Source organism: Siphateles boraxobius, unplaced genomic scaffold (assembly GCF_051911475.1).
Source record: "Siphateles boraxobius isolate OS27281-9 unplaced genomic scaffold, OSU_SipBor_1 107, whole genome shotgun sequence".
Lineage (NCBI taxonomy): Eukaryota > Metazoa > Chordata > Actinopteri > Cypriniformes > Leuciscidae > Siphateles > Siphateles boraxobius.
In genome coordinates this window covers 35,001-51,229 of record NW_027508708.1, presented here as the reverse complement: position 1 = coordinate 51,229, position 16,229 = coordinate 35,001, and the positions used below count along the sequence as shown (strand labels likewise).

The following is a 16,229-nucleotide window of genomic DNA, read 5'->3' as shown; positions in this document are numbered from 1 at the left end:
AGGCGAGTCTCGCCCTCAACACTGCGACAGTCATGTTCCCACAGTGAAAACATGAGCTGTCCACAAAAGCTGTCTCAGCGTGCTGTAAGCCAAACACGTGACACAACAGTTGTGACCATCAGAGAGAGACAGGGAACGACCGCACCCAGAAACGCACGGGCGGAATGACATCTTGAAAAAGACGCAAACGCACCCGTGTTGCTCTTTCAGAAAATAGGACCGTCACCAGTGCCGGAGCACACAGGGGAATGACCGCGGCAACACTGAACAGAGAACTGAAACAGTGAAGCACTCACTTTTCCGCCCTCTAACCAGCCATCAACACACACAAACATTTAGAAATTTGTTGCTGTTAAAACAGCAGTTGAGAGCTCAAAGCTCGCGATCACCGCTGCACTCGCGCTGTAGAACACCAGCACTGGGAGAGTCTTCCTGAAGAACACCGACACACTCGCTCGTTGTAGACAACAGCACTCTCAGAGACATCAAACGATCGGCTCCGAAGCGAAAGGCAACTAGTGCGTGCATCCACTTCCGTATTTATACCCGCGCCGCGGGGGCGGAGTGTGTGATGCGAATCACGCACGCCAATTACATTGGCTCGTTCAATAGTACTCGAAGAAGACAGGCTCTCTAGCGAGATCCCAATTCAGTCGACCGTCGACTACGTCTGACGTTCTCGACTGAAAGGGAACCATACTCGGCTGGCCAGAACGAGACTACTAGCAACTTACAGCTTTTTTTTAGCGAGGGCAGGGAGGAATACACCGTTTAAACTGCTGTTGTTTGTTCGCCATACTCCTGTCTAATAATATGGATGTACCTTGGACAGACAACAATTTATAGACAAGAACATTTCAAGACAGAGCGCTTGCTGAAGGAACAGAAGCTTGCTGCGTCCCAATTCACATACTCTCCGTCCTAAATAGCATTCGAAAACAGAATTAGTGGCTCCCAAATTGTAGTATGTTGAAAAGAGTATTCCAAAGATAACCGGATGGTCTACTTCTTCCGGTTAGAATCCGAAGTGCAGATCCGTGCACACTCTAACGAGTAAAAAGTGTTAAATAAAATACAAACATGACGGATCTGCAAGACCAACGGTTAAGCAGAGTGGTTAAGATAAAGGGGTTTAAATGATTAATAATCAGTAGCCAAACTAACCTGACGAAAAGATATTTATTAAATGTTATCCACATTACATTTCATCTAAAACAGCATTGTGAACTTTTATAACAATGCGTTTGGTCATTAACTTTTAAATGCATCATTACGCAAACATGAGGAGAGTTCTCCGAATGAAAGACCCATGACTGGCAGATCAACGTGCGAGATCCCGACTACATTTCTCTGCGAAATGGTAGGAAATTAATTTTAATTGAATGTGGAGGATTTTAACCGTGGCAAGATGATTGACAGGTCAGTTTAAACAGTGACAGGTTGCACATAACTACAATTATGACCAAGTAGTATGTCCCAAAGCTTGCATACTCTTCTGCTTCACACTCAAAAGTATTTACTTTTTCTACTCAAAAACAGTATATACTTTTAGTGAATAGTATAAGTCGGTGAATTGGGACGCCGCAGCTAATATTGTTTGGTCCCGGCGCTCTTTATAGCTCCCTGGTTATGATGTCACCCCACCTGAGACATCCCAGCATTCCACTGAACTGATTTCACACATACTTCAAGACCCAATCGCAGAAGAGACGCTCGCAGCATGAGTTTCCTCGAAAGTGAACTTCAAGACAGATGAGTTGAATCTCCAGAAGCGGAGTTTGAGACCACTGCTGTAAAGAATTCTTTAGTCTATAAATACTATTTCCCTATTTGGATTGTACTTGTTTCTCATGGGTACATAAGGTAATTTCAACATTTACAGGGGTTAGTCAGTGATTTTATTGCTTTCCGAAACTAGAATGTTAGTGTTTTTCTCCAGCCACCCTAGTAAAAATTCCTGGTGGAATTACAGTCAAACACTAAGGCCGTGAGGTGATTTAACTGCCGTCCAAATCCACATCTCTGAGATTATAAGAGAGGATCAATCCTGAAGTCATTTTGTAAATGCTTTCTGACCACTGCCGAGCATCGTACGATAACTGTAGCTCTTCGTGGTGATGTGCACACATTTTAAAGACAGAGACTTATTGCTGAAATGCTGGAAACCGTTTAAAAGAATAATATTTTGTCACTGATCCACTACAGTGAGCAGAAGCTGTTAAGAACAAAAATAACAAAAGCATATAAACTTTTGAAACTGTTTTTACTAATTTCCAAAAAAATTTAAAGGACATCCATCATTTTGAGACATAAAATGCTATACAGAAAACGTCCTCGGGTTACGACTGTAACCCTTGTTCCCTGAGAAAGGGAACGAGAACTGCGTCGAATGATACTTTGGGGGAACGCCCTTAGCGTAACGCATCTGAAGTATTAATGAAACTAATCCAATCCTGATTGGTGTTGCGTCATGACGTAACATGTGACGGCATACACTGAAGCTACAAAGGCACGCCGGCACACAACAGTCGCTCCCAGGCAGGGGAAGGCGTGGCGAAGGGATGCAGTTCTCGTTTCCCTTCTCAGGAAACAAGGGTTACAGTCGTAACCCGAGGACGTTCCCTTTCGAGGGAACTCGAACTGCATCGAATGACACTTTGGGGACACAAGTACCCACTATGCCACAACACGCCCTGCCTGTCCTAGTGTGAAGCTGCTCGCAGGCACACCTAGGACGAGAGTACGAGAGTGCCAGGTGTTGATGGAATGTCCAGGCTATAGAACCTAAAAAAGGTATGAGGGTAGGCCCATCCAGCTGCATCGCAGACTTCCTGGATCGGGGCCCCCGCGAGAAGGGCTCTAGAGGACGCCATGCCTCTGGTCGAATAAGGCCCTCACGGCAAATGAGGGCTCGGTGAAGGCAAATTGTGCACCTGGTAAGCCGTGGATATCGCTTGGACAATCCAGTTGCTGATGGTCTGCTTGGAAGCGGGAAGTCCCTTCTTGGGTGACCCGAAACACACCAGCAACTGGTCTGACTTCCGCCATGAAGAGGACTTCTGAATATATTTAGTGTGGCAGGTTCTAAAATGTGGAATGCCCTACCACTTGAGATGCGCCAAAGTACAAGTGTTACCATTTTTAAAACTAAATTAAAAACACATTTTTTTAGTTTAGCTTACTTGTCAGCCCGCTGATTTTGTTTGCACTGTCTTTAGCTCTTGTTCAATGGACTCATGTATACCATTTGAGGGTGTTTATATTTTCTCTGCATCTTGGCATTTAATGTACTGTGTACTTCACAGTGTACTGTTTATGTACTGTGTACTTTTGTATGTTCTTTACTAAATCAATTTGTACAGTATCCTTGGGTACCTTGAAAGGCGCTTTTCTAAATAAAATGTATTATTATTATTATTATTATTATTATTATTATTATTATTAGATAATTTCAGCGCTCTGACAGGGCAGAGCCGATGAAGTCTCTCCTCATCCGCCGTCACGTGAGGTGGAGGATGAAAAGCCTGAAGAACCGTAGGCCGTGCCACATTAGATGGCACCTTAGGCAAATAGCCCGGCCTGGGATGTAAGATGGCTTTAATGTCGCCTGGAGCAAACTCCAGGCACCCATGTAGAGAGCGCCTGGAGATCTCCTACCCTCCTCAGAGAAGTAAAGGACAACAGAAAAAACACCTTTAGGGAAAGGTTCTTGGCCTCCGTCGACTCCAGTGGTTCGAAGGGGGCCTCGGCCAACCCTTCGAGAACCACCGCCAGGTCCCATGTGGGAACCCTGGCACGAGCTGCAGGCCTCATCCTCCAAGCCCCACGGAGGAAATGTACGACCAACTGCTGTCTCCCCAGAGGCCCATCACCCAGAGGAGCGTGGAAAGCTGTAATGGCAGCCACATACACCTTGAGTGTGGACGGGGTAGGACCAGCTGAAAAGCGATCTTGGAGGAACTCCAGAACTGAAGCCACTGGGCAGTTAACTGGATCCACCTCACGCTCTCTAAACCAATTGGTAAAGACATTCCACTTTAAGCCGTACAATTTCCTCGTGGAGGGAGGTCTAGAGCCGAGTATGGTCTCCACTACTCCAGCTGATAGGCCGGCCTCTAGGTACTGTGCCCCCTCAGGGGCCAGACCCAAAGTTTCCATAACTCGGGCCAAGGGTGAAATATTGAGCCCTCTGCCTGTGTCAGCAGGTCCCTCCTGAGGGGAATCTCCCACGGAGGGCCGTCTAGGAGCGATATAATGTCTGAGAACCATACTCGGGCCGGCCACAACGGGGCTACCAGCAGTAGACTGATCCCGTCGCGACGGACCCTCTCTAGTACTCCCGGGAGCAGAGCGATCGGGGGAAAGGCATACAGACGCAGCCTCGGCCACGTCTGCACCATGGCATCCAACCCCAGCGGGGCTGGATGAGAGTGGGAGAACCACAGTGGACAGTGGGTCTCTCGAGACGCGAATAGGTCCACTTCCACTGGGCCGAACCTCTGAGATATTGACTCCACCACCTGGGGGTGGAGTCTCCATTCCCCGGGCCTCAGCCCCTGTCTCAACAGGATGTTTGCTCCCTGATTTTGACTCCCTGGGATGTATGTTCCTCTTAGAGATAACAGCTTCCCCTGGGACCACAGGAGGATCTGATGCGCCAGTCTGCATAGACTGCAGTCTGCGAGACCTCAGACCCCCCTGATGGTTTACATAGGCCACTACCGACATATTGTCTGACCTCACAAGGACATGATGACCCTTGAGGTCCGGCAGGAAGCTCCTCAGAGCTCAGAACACCGCCAACATCTCCAGGCAGTTTTGGTGCCAGGAGGAATGATGGTCCTGCCATAGGCCTGTCATAAAGCGGCGGTCTATAACCGCGCCCCAGCCCATGAGGGAGGCGTCTGTCTAAACGGTTTTCTGGCGACATGACGCTCCCAATACTGGACCTTGGGACAGAAACCAAGCTTTTTTCCACATAGATAGGGAACGAAGGCATCTGCGCGTAAACCTGATCATGCGGAACGGGTTCCTGCTCGGGGAGAACCCCTTGGTTTTTTAACCACCACTGGAGGGCCCTCTTGTGCAGCAGGCCGAATGGAAAATGTTGGACGCTGCCGCCATGATCCCTAACACTCTCTGAAAATGTTTCACAGTGATGGCTTGGCCTAGCTTTACCCTGGACACTGTGGCCAGAATGGACTCGATTCGAGCAGGAGACAATCGTGCCCGCATCGTGACAGAGTCCCACACCACTCCCAGGAACGTGGTTCTCTGGGCTGGTGTCAACACGCTCTTTTCCGTGTTGAGTCTCAACCCCAGGCTTTGGATGTGGGCGAGGACGACATCTCGATGCCGAACCGCCAGCTCTTGTGACTGGGCCAGAATCAGCCAGTCGTCGATTTTAATTGAGCACCCTGAAGCCCTGGAGCCTCAACGGTGCTAGAGCTGCATCCAGACATTTGGTAAATGTGCGAGGGGAGAGAGCTAGGCCGAATGGAAGAACCCGATATTGGTACGCTTCGCCCCCGAAAGCGAGTCTCAGGAACTTCCTGTGAGATGGAAGGATGGATATGTGGAAGTAAGCGTCCTTTAGATCTATCGTGACAAACCAATCCTCGGATTGAATTTGACTCACGATGATGGGAATAGTGAGCATCTTGAACCTGAATCTCCTCAGAGAACGATTCAAGTGCCTGAGATCTATTATTGGACGCAACCCCCATCCTTCTTGGGAACTATAAAGTAGCGGCTGTAAAACCTGGACTCCCTGTCTGGTGGAGGAATACGCTCTATAGCCTCCTTTACCAGCAGGAAGTTTACTTCTTGTTCCAATACCCGACCCTGCAGTGGGTCGACTACAGTCCAGACCACCCCGTTGAACCTTAGTGGGCGGAAACCGAACTGCAGACTGTACACCTTTTGAATGGTGCACAGGGCCCAGGGAGAAATATTCGTGAGATTTTTCCATGCATCGAAATATTTTACCAAAGGAACCAGGCTCTCGAGCCTGGCTTCGGGTATCAATCGGGATTCGTTCTCGGACCCCTGAAGCGGATCTCCGGCAGGGTATGACCGAAAACGATTCTCGATGGGCGGAAGCGATTGCTGCCTGGCCGCAAGCCTTTGGGGCAGACAGAGCAGCGTGCGTTCGCTGGAAACCGATGTGTCCCGAAGCGTACTTAACGGCGGGATACAGACATCGACTTCCTGAGGGCTCTTTCGGTTTCGTTCTCGACACCCTGAAGCGGAGGACCGGCAGGGAATAATCGAAAACCGTTTCCGATGGGCGAACACGAGCAATGCCTGGCCGCAAGCCCTTGGGCGGACACTGCAGCGCGCATTCGCTGAAAACCGATGTGTCCCGAAGCGTACTTGACCCTGGATACAAACATCGATTTCCTGAGGGCTCCGTGGAGGAGCGATTCTCGCTTGTCCCTCCACGGGGGGATAGCCCTGCTATTTTTGCCTCGTTTTCGATACTCTGAAGCGGAGGACCGGCAGGGAAAAATCGAAAAACGATTTATGATGTGCAGAAGGAACACTGCATGGCCGCAGGCCTGTGGGGCAGACAGAGCATGTGCGTTTGCTGCTCATCATTTCAATTCCTCAGAATTAAATGCAGCCATAAATACTGTATAAGTGAAACACGGTCTGAATGGTAGGCTGAATTAAAATATGTAACTTCCTTAAAGTTAGATAAAATTTCATCATTTTAATTTCTTAAAATTAAATGCAGCCATAATTACCAGACAATACTGTTTTGTGTTATACGGTCTCGTAATCTACACCAGTGTTTCCCAAACTTTTTTCAGTCGAGGCACCCTTTGAAAATTGTAAAAAATTTGTGGCACCCTACACTAGTGTTGTCACGATACTACTTTGATACTATACCTTGAAATGTATTGATTTTCAATACCACAGGGAATAACTGCCGTATATAGGCCTACTGTCATATAGATATTTTTTAATATTATCAATTTTTTTGTCAATCCATTTAAAGTGTAGGAAATCATTAATTTCTTCTCCAGAGATCACTTTACATGATGACATATTTAATTAAGGCTTTTATTCATAATTCAGCAAAACATTGCTCAATTACCATTTCAAATCTCACCAAAATGTTTGCTCACTCAGTGTAGGCCTATTTGTGTTTTATATTGGGCTAACTTTGTTATAATTGCACAAGATAGCTTGTTTTTAATATATTTTATAATGTAATAATTTCACAGTTAATCTCCAAATTAATGTATAAACAACATAAAGAAGTATATTTTAAATAATTGTTTAATGGCATCTTTTTTTATGAATGAAGCCCAGTATCACTGATACCAATACTGCTACTGATGTCAGGAAATACACAGAAATTGAATGAAGTTATCAAACACTTTACAGTCTTCACTGCATAAATTATAAATGAAATATAGATGAATCCTTATTAAAGCTACAAGCGTTCTTTAGTCAAGAGCAGTGAGTAATTTTCTCTGTTACCTGTTCTTTGATTCTGTTGTCACTGCTGCACTTGTTTATCTCACACGCGTCCCATCTTCTCACAACTCTAATTTAAGACTTTAACTAATTTAAGACTGCTCTCATGAGGATACTCAACAAAACGGACATTTTGGCATAACTGTGTGTTATTATTCGTTCAAGCACGAAAGAGAAGTCGATTCTGGCACGCGATGCGCGTCGTCCTGTGTCAGCATGACATTCACAGACAGCGCGTTCTCTTTTGTCTTTTCGCGGTTGCATGGTTTAAAAGCATTTGCATGAATAAGAACGTGATTATATAATGTAACGCTAGCCAAAGGATGACAGAAAAAAACGGATGCTGCGTTAATTGTGTTTAAATATTTTTTAACGCGTAAAACTGAAAAACATTAATCGCACGCGTTACCGTTGACAGCAGCACGGACATAACCGATGTGTTTGTGAATATTCGGCAAGACGGACGTTGTGACAATGTTTCGTGTGTATTTGACCGTAAGCGCAACAAGCAATGAAAAAGAGGCAGCTTTATGTGTGGACGCTGGGAATGAAGCACGAGAATGAAATCATGCGGAAATCGCAATTCAACGAACGCAGAAAACGTATGATTTGCATTTTTTATTATGAATTTGTGTGCATTATTTGTTGTTATTAGACGCTTCCGACGATGCGAGATTGATGATACATTTATTATTATTGTTTTTACACATTTTAGCAATTTTAAAATGTTTAATGGAGTTTTTACACGGCACCCCTGCTCTCGCCAGAAGGCACCCCAGGGTGCCGCGGCACCCCGTTTGGGAAACACTGATCTACATGCTGCCTCGGCAAACGCGAGATTCGAGTCGTTACAATATATTTGGCTTTCATCCCTCAAGAAGACAGTCAACAGGTGCGAGGCTGAAACATCCGACAGCGCACGGATATACGCGTCTAGATATTTCTCAATGAACAGCTGCCAGCACCCTCAGGAGCTGACTGTGAATGCCTCGCCCCCAAACAGTATTATTTCACAGATTGCGTGTGTCCCTTTCATTGCAGACCCGTACTCTGCGCGCTGCCTCGGCAAACGCAAGATTCGAGTCGTTCAAAATATATTTGGTTTTCATCTCTCGAGAAGAAAATCAACGGGTGTGAGGCTGAAACACCCGAAAACGCACGGCTGTGCGCGTCAAGATATTTCTCAATGAACACAGCCAGCACCCTCAGGAGCTGACTGTTCATGCCTCGCACACACACACAGAATCTTTATTGCAAAGTAGACCCGTAATCTACGCGCTGCCTTGGCAAACGCGAGATCCGAGCCACTAGATTCTGTATTGCAATGTACGAACTTTAATCTACGCGCTGCCTCGACAACGCGAGGTCAAGTCACAGAATCTTTATTGCAGAGTAGACCCGTAATCAACGCGATGCCTCGGCAAACGCGAGATCCCAGCCACTAGAGATTCTATATTGCAATTTCTTTTTTCTTGCAGACCTTTATTTAGGACAATTCTTATGGGACAAACAATACCAAATAGGACAGACAGTTTGACACAGAGCGCTTGCTGAGGAGCAAAAAGCTAACTCTGTTGTGTGCCGGCGTGCCTTTGTAGCTTCCGTGTATGCCGTCACATGTTATGTCATGACGCAACACCAATCAGGATTGGATTAGTTTCATTCATACTTCAGATGCGTTACGCTAAGGGCGTTCCCCCAAAGTGTCATTCGACGCAGTTCCTCGAAAGGGAACCATTTAAATTGTAGCATGTCAACTTTCCTATTTTTAAATTGGGTATTTAAGTAATAAAATAATACAGACGATATTATGTTCCTATTGTTAATATAAATATGAATTTATTAATTTTCCAAGCAATAACAGTCATTTTGTATATGTGAGCAGCGTGTTCCCTGGTTCATAGGATCACAGAACTCAGGTGCATAGAAGTAATTCAAGTGTCGTCTACTCAAACCCTTCTTCATAATGGCACCGTTCTAGGATATAAAGTGCTGCATGCAAAGGTGGAATATCGCCGTTCAAAGGTAAATGTGATCCGCTAGCATTAGAAGGACCAAATAACACAGACAGACTTACATTGACAATAACTGCCACTTTTGCGACTCCTCTGAGAATATTATACCAGATTCCTGTAAAGACATCATGTACAACAGCATCAGTGTATCAGGACTTTGAGGTGAACCTCTTATAACACACCCAATGCAGCTATTGATATTATGTAAAGATTTGCAGGAATATTCCAGCTCAATAATGTAATCTATAAATAGTCCATAAATATTCCATTCTTTTTCTCAAACTGGAGGACAAGTTCAATTGGTTTTTGGAAGATAGTGGACAGAGATGCCAAGGATGCTGATCACAGAGCTAAAACTGATAATATAAGTTTTATTATATGATTGTGAGAAGAGTAAGTGTAAATACAGACCGATGTCTTTTCCTCTGGCTGCGTCTGGTCTTCTGAGTTCTGCCACAAACTTCTTGGCATCCAGACGTATTTCAATGATGTTGTTGAGGAGGGCAAACAGAGGCGCCAGCGGGAAAGATGCCACAAACAGAGTCACAAAGCCAAACTGGATTACTGCAGGAATGGAACAGTAATAATTACTGCAGTAATATTAGAAACAGGCCATCTTCATACTGCTATACAGATGAAGCTTTATCACAAGCTATGAGCCAGTGTTTCTGGACTTTGTTTGACCAGTATTAGTTCTTAATAAGAATTGAGAAAAGAACTGAACCATTCTGTTCCAATGAAATACATATGAAAAAAGAGAAGTGATGAAGAGTTTGGTTTGGTTTCTGAGCGTGTACAGACACTCACTCATCTCCATGTACTCGGGCGTGAGGCCAGCAAAGGGCTCCAGGAAATAATCCGTCTCATAACGCTGTAACTTTTTCTCATATTCCTCTTCCTGGAAAGAGCGTCTCTTGGATTTAATGTATCTGATCAGCTTCTTCAGTTTACTGCAATAAAGCAAATACAACCCAATCCATGGCGATGCAAACTGGTCAGCATGTCCATAAAGTCTGTCATGTTAAAGCGTGTGTGTGCTCGCTGTACTCACGGGACGCCGATCTCAAACAGGTTGTTCTGGATGAGCTGTTTCCCGAGCATTGTGATGCTGAGCTGAATGCAGAGCTCCATGAGGCAGCCGCCGTGAGCGCACTGATCAAACACAGCAAAACAGCCGTCATTCACCCGCTGCAATCAACCTGCTCATCACAGAGCGCATGTGTTCATGATTCATACCTCCTCCATGCGATAGGACTCAAACACGTAGAGATAACTGCCTGGACGCCCACCGAGTCTGTGCGGAAACACAGCTATCAGAGTCAGCATCAACACATTCATATGCAGCATAAGTCTTTAATAAACCATAAACCAACAGACAAAAGCACATGCAGCTCATCATTTACAAAAGACAGGTGAGATAAAACTGCTCTGGAAATTATGGACAACAATTCTGACTTTATCTCACAATTCAGAATTTTTCCTTGCAATTCCAAGTTTATATCCAAAAATTCTGCCAGTTTATATCTCTCAATTCTGACTTTTTTTTTCTTTATATACAAGTCAGAATTGTGAGATAAAAAGTTGAAATTAACTTTTTTAGTTTTATTTTGTGGCTGAAACAAGCATCCATAGGATATTGAATACCCACCTGCCTCTGAAAAACGCGATGTATATGATGGGAGTGAACGCATTCACAAACTTCAGGATGAAGGTTTTGAAGATCAACCTTTCTTCAAAGCTCTTGTCTGTTTTAGGAACCTCTGAGAAGACCAACACAAGACAAATGATTGATGTAACCCTTCTGTTTTATATTTCACACATGAGCAACAGAAGTCGAATGTCAAAGATTAACAGCACTCGGCTGGCATTAAGCAGTGCTAAACGAAGCGACTGACCGAGGACAGTGAGCCAGCGTGCCACGGCCCCGTACACTTCATCCAGGATGAGAATGACCACCAGGTTGATGATGGCCGCGGTGGTTTTAACCGTCAGCCTGACGTTGGAGCGGGTCATGGGGTTCGAGCTCATAGCGAGAGCGGCTTTGGTGGAGATCCGGTATAAAATCACACCAAACACAATAGCAAACGTCACACCGATCTGTAAAACAGTGAGGATGCACTTCATTCAGCGTGTTTTCAAGCACATACATGTGTTTTATTTTAAATGAAGACAGCTATTATGAGTACACAACTGAAAGCACAACCAGATGAACACCAGCATTAACTCTGTGAAAAACAAGATAAAATAATATGCTCTCAAATGAAGCCATGATATGATGATGAAAGTAAGATTAAGTACTTGTTAAATGTACTTAATATAACAATTACAGTAAATTATGCACAATTACATGCAACTAACCCTAAACCAAACCCTAATCCTAACCCTGTAGTAAGTCCTTTTTTTGTAAATTAATATTACTCAGTACTTAAATTTAAATGAACACTGTAACAATGACACCTTAAAATAAACTGTATCATATTAAATTAATAATTGATGGTGTTGTTTATTTACAAATTATTGCTTCGAGTCTCACATGATGAAAAAATATTAATGAAAGAATATAAAACTTACTATGAATCTTTCAGTGCATAATCATAATTATTTTAGTTTAATTTTTAGTAATTTCGTTATGTGCTTTTGTCATTTTATTTGAATTAGTTTTTTTTTTGTTTTTATTTTATTAAATGTTTTGAACAGTTTTAGTTAAGACTCTTGGTGTGGTGCCCATCAGATTGTGTTGAGAAGCTGGAGGCGTTTGGCCAAGTCCTCGCTATACTGAACTATTTCTGTTCATGTGTATTTTTGGGATGTCTCAAAAGCTTCAGTGTTTGACCGTAAGGTCGTGATTCTGGGCCAGTGTTTTGCTTTTATTGCCATTTGTTGCAAGTTAGAGATAACAGCAGATGCCTGGATATTCTGCTGGAGAATTTATGACTGCATGATGGGGATCAAAACAGCAAAGTCTGCCCTCTTCAACAGCCCGAAACAAACTGTGTGACACATTTGAGGATAAGAAAACAGCTGATCATTTTGTAGAGGTTCATATCAGGAATAATTATCAAAGACTTTCAATAGACAGCTGGAACCTCATTTAAAGCAAACTAGTTGGAAGACTATCTGGAATTTGGGTCAGCTCAGAGACATTAATGGGTGTAAGACTTGTGAATAAACAACAAACAATATAGGAAAAAAATTAAGATTTAGATTTCAGTGGGGAACAAATATTGACAGACACTACCATTCCAATGTTTGGGTTTTTAAATGTTTTTCAAAAAAGTATTTTATGCTTATCAAGTCTGCATTTATTTGATCAAAAATACAGTAAAAACTCACAACTTAATACTAAGGTACATTTTCAATACTGATATATTAAAAATGTAACAACACTAGTAGTACCAAGTATTGACTCATTTCGGTACCAATACTCTCACACACTATTTGTGTTTGTGCAAAGGTTTTGAAAGGCAAATGTGTATTTGCAGCGTTTAGCACTGTTTATTATAAGTGATTTATCCGTGCACATTATCATTATTGTGTTAATTCATGTTTCTGGTAATGTTCAGAATAACTTCCTCTTGGAGCATCTTTTCTCTTCTCTGATGACGAGGGCAGGACAACCTGTCACTCACATGAGATCCACCAATAGAAAATCACAACCATCAATTCTCCACTGACAAAATAAGTGAGTATGAAAAGGTGCCTGAGTTACACGTCATCAGCTTTTTTGTCTTCAGGATCTGCTTGTTTGTGTGCACGTGTGAGATAAGAGTCTGACGGAGCGCGTACGACTCAAGGGAGCTGGATCGGCTCAGTACATTGCATTCGCTGTAGGAATCTTTCTCGTTGATACTTTGATCTCACACTCTGATCTCGTTGGTCTGCCGATGAGGCAGTCGTAGAGAAGTTTCCAGAACTGGGGTCTCAGTCAGCAGTTTTCAGGAGATATATCCCTCCCTGGGGGTCTGAGGGCTGAAGGTTACCCTCTTATGGTTGATGCAGGGTGAACAGAGTTATGAAGGGTAAAATAGATTCCCTCTACTTTATTTACCTCCCTCCCCAACTACTGTTGGGTTTTGAAGTAGGGATGTATGCTCCCCTTTGATGGGTGCTCTACTATAGCCCAGGTTCGACAATAGTAATAAGCAGAGGAAGTTCACCTGCGGGGAATCCCTCCTTCTCTGTCGCATACTGCGGTCTAGTGCTAATGAAAAAGATGAAGCGCTAGCCATAGTGGGTCTTTGGCAGAGTGCCTTGACTCGAGGCAGTGTATGAGCTGCGGTGTATAACTGAGGTTTTTAGCACCTTACATGCTTCCTTTGGTAGGCTGCTCAAGTACCCCTTAGGGTAGAGCAGGGTGAACTGGCCTACGATGGCCAATTCACAAGAGTTCCTCCGTTTCGTTGTTGTTGGGTCTTGAAGAAGGGATATATGCTCCCCTTTGGTGGGGTGATCCTAAAGGGATGCTCAGTGTTACAAACTGATGAGTATAGGTGGGGGTTAGGGTTAGGGTTAAATCATTGGGTATTATTGTAGCATTCTATAGTTTAGCCATAAACTATAGCAAGTCCTGGAGAAGTGCCTTCACTCAAGTCAGAGTATGAGCTATTCTCCCCTAATCAATCTAGGATCATTAAAATGGAGTAGAAGCTCTCCTTCGGTAGGCTACTCCCTAAGAGCCTTCTCAAATACTGGTGAGATATGCCTGACATACCTGAGGCTATGTTGGGTACTTTCTCCTTAGAGTTCTGCTCTTGGGGCTGTATAGGGCTGAGGCCAGTCCCACAAGTCAGGGAGGTCTAACAGCCCGGACATCCCTTGCTGTAGAGCATAGAAGCTTGGGAATCCTAAGTTTGGCTTAGGGAATACTGCCATTATATCAGTCGCATGGGTAGAGTCCATAGCTATGTTTCACTCGCAACCGGTTGAAAATCGATACAATTGTGTGACGATTCAAGTCGGTTGAAATGTTAAACGAGTTACACGTTTTAAACAGCAGGGCGCGTTTACTGAATAGCCTACTGTGAAGTTGTGAACCTCGCTTTACAGGCACAATAGCAGCGAGCACACACTGGCGCGAAGCTAGCGAGTGTTTTCACTTCATTCATGGAACTTGAGCGTGTGTGAGCACTCAACTTCCAAAGGAATGAACTGAAAACGCTCGGTTTGCTCCGCTCGCGCCACGCCAGTGTGTGTCATAGACTGGTGTGCTCGCGCCGTCAAACACATGGTGACGGCAAGCGTAGATGTTGACGTTGACTCATTCAAATCGGAGGTGTGGCGGCATTTTGACTTTCCGTAGACTAATAATAATCACCACCGTGAGAAGCACAAGTCACCTCCGTTTACATGTAAAAGTCATTAATATGACAAGTGCGAGAGCCACGGAGATCACAAGATGCATCAGTGTTTCCGTGGCAACCAGGAATCTGGTTTATCTCTTTCTCAATGTGTTCTGGTTTTTTTTAACTCTTACTAGTGTAATGATACAAATTATAACAAAATTAGAATCTTGCCTTTATTACAATGTAAAACCCCTGTCAATGTGGTAGGCCCTACAAATTTTACACAGTCTTTTACATAGCGAAGGTACCAGTGTCCAGCCTCTTGACCAGACAGACAGAAAGACTGAGTTGAAACAACCTTGAAGGGAATTTTTTTAAGCCCCGTTGCCGGGGGCGTCTGTTTTTAACAGGTTAATTTAGTTTTATTATTTGACTAATATATAAAAAAATTAAAAAAAAGTGCTGCATTTTGTTTGAGAAATAATAAAAAGGACACTTTTTCATTCATAATTTGTCTTAAATCTCATTTGTTAAAAAAATTGTGAGAAAATCGTATCGTGAAACCAGTATCGTGAATCGTATCGCATCGTGAGATGAGTGAATCGTTACATCCCTATGTTTGAGTGTGTTACTCATCATGTCTCTGACCCGGTATTAAAGGGATAGTTCACCCAAAAATAAAAATTACCCCAAGTTTTACTCACCCTGAAGCCATCCTAGATGTATATGACTCTCTTATTTCAGACGAACACAATCGAAACTATATCAAAAAAATGTCCTGGGTCTTCCAAGCTTTATAATTGCAGTGAATAGAGGATGCGATTTTGAAGCCCAAAAAAGTGCATCCATCCATCATAAAAGTAATCCATACGGAATTCTGCTCAATCCTTTCGGAAGCTAGTTATTTTAGTTTATTAAGTTAACCCCCCTGGAGCCTGGTGATTGCTGCTAAAGATTTATTCTGAAAGAGGAAAGTCATATACACCTGAGATGGCTTGAGAGAGAGTAAATCATGGGGTAATTTTCATTTTTGGGTGAACTGTCCCTTTAAGGATACCACACACACTCATCCGCAACGATCTGATGGAAACGCACATAATTCGCCTTTTTTTGTTGCAAACTTGGAAAAGATTTGCTTCACGTTTGGATGGAAACCCAGGTAATGTTTGCTATACCCACTATGTTTGTGCATATTCAAAGCATAGTGAGGCAGGCGTTCCCTCAGCATGGTGGAGAGGGTATTGGTTCTCCATAGCGTCAATACCAAGACCCAGCGTATCGTTCCTCTTCTCAGGGAACCAGGGTTACAGTCATAATCATACGTTTTTAACAGCCTAATACATTATTTTCAGAATTTTTTCTCTTTACTGTCACTTTTGCTATTGATCAATTTAATGTGTCCTTTCTGAATAAAAGTCTTAATTTCTGGCCCCAAACTGTTGAA

The 16,229-nt window shown here is 43.6% G+C and overlaps 1 protein-coding gene across 1 annotated transcript in view; it reads right to left on the bottom strand.

Moving 5' to 3' along the window:
* LOC143756324 (anoctamin-1-like) overlaps positions 1-16,229 on the bottom strand; it is a 60,230-nt gene that overhangs the window by 13,115 nt on the left and 30,886 nt on the right. Inside the window, exons 16-22 of the mRNA XM_077247175.1 lie at positions 11,399-11,600; positions 11,152-11,263; positions 10,740-10,797; positions 10,555-10,655; positions 10,311-10,453; positions 9,915-10,067; positions 9,566-9,618 (exon numbers count right to left, since the gene is read on the bottom strand). Of these exons, the coding sequence (XP_077103290.1) occupies positions 9,566-9,618; positions 9,915-10,067; positions 10,311-10,453; positions 10,555-10,655; positions 10,740-10,797; positions 11,152-11,263; positions 11,399-11,600 (822 nt within the window). The remainder of the gene's footprint in view (positions 1-9,565; positions 9,619-9,914; positions 10,068-10,310; positions 10,454-10,554; positions 10,656-10,739; positions 10,798-11,151; positions 11,264-11,398; positions 11,601-16,229) is intronic.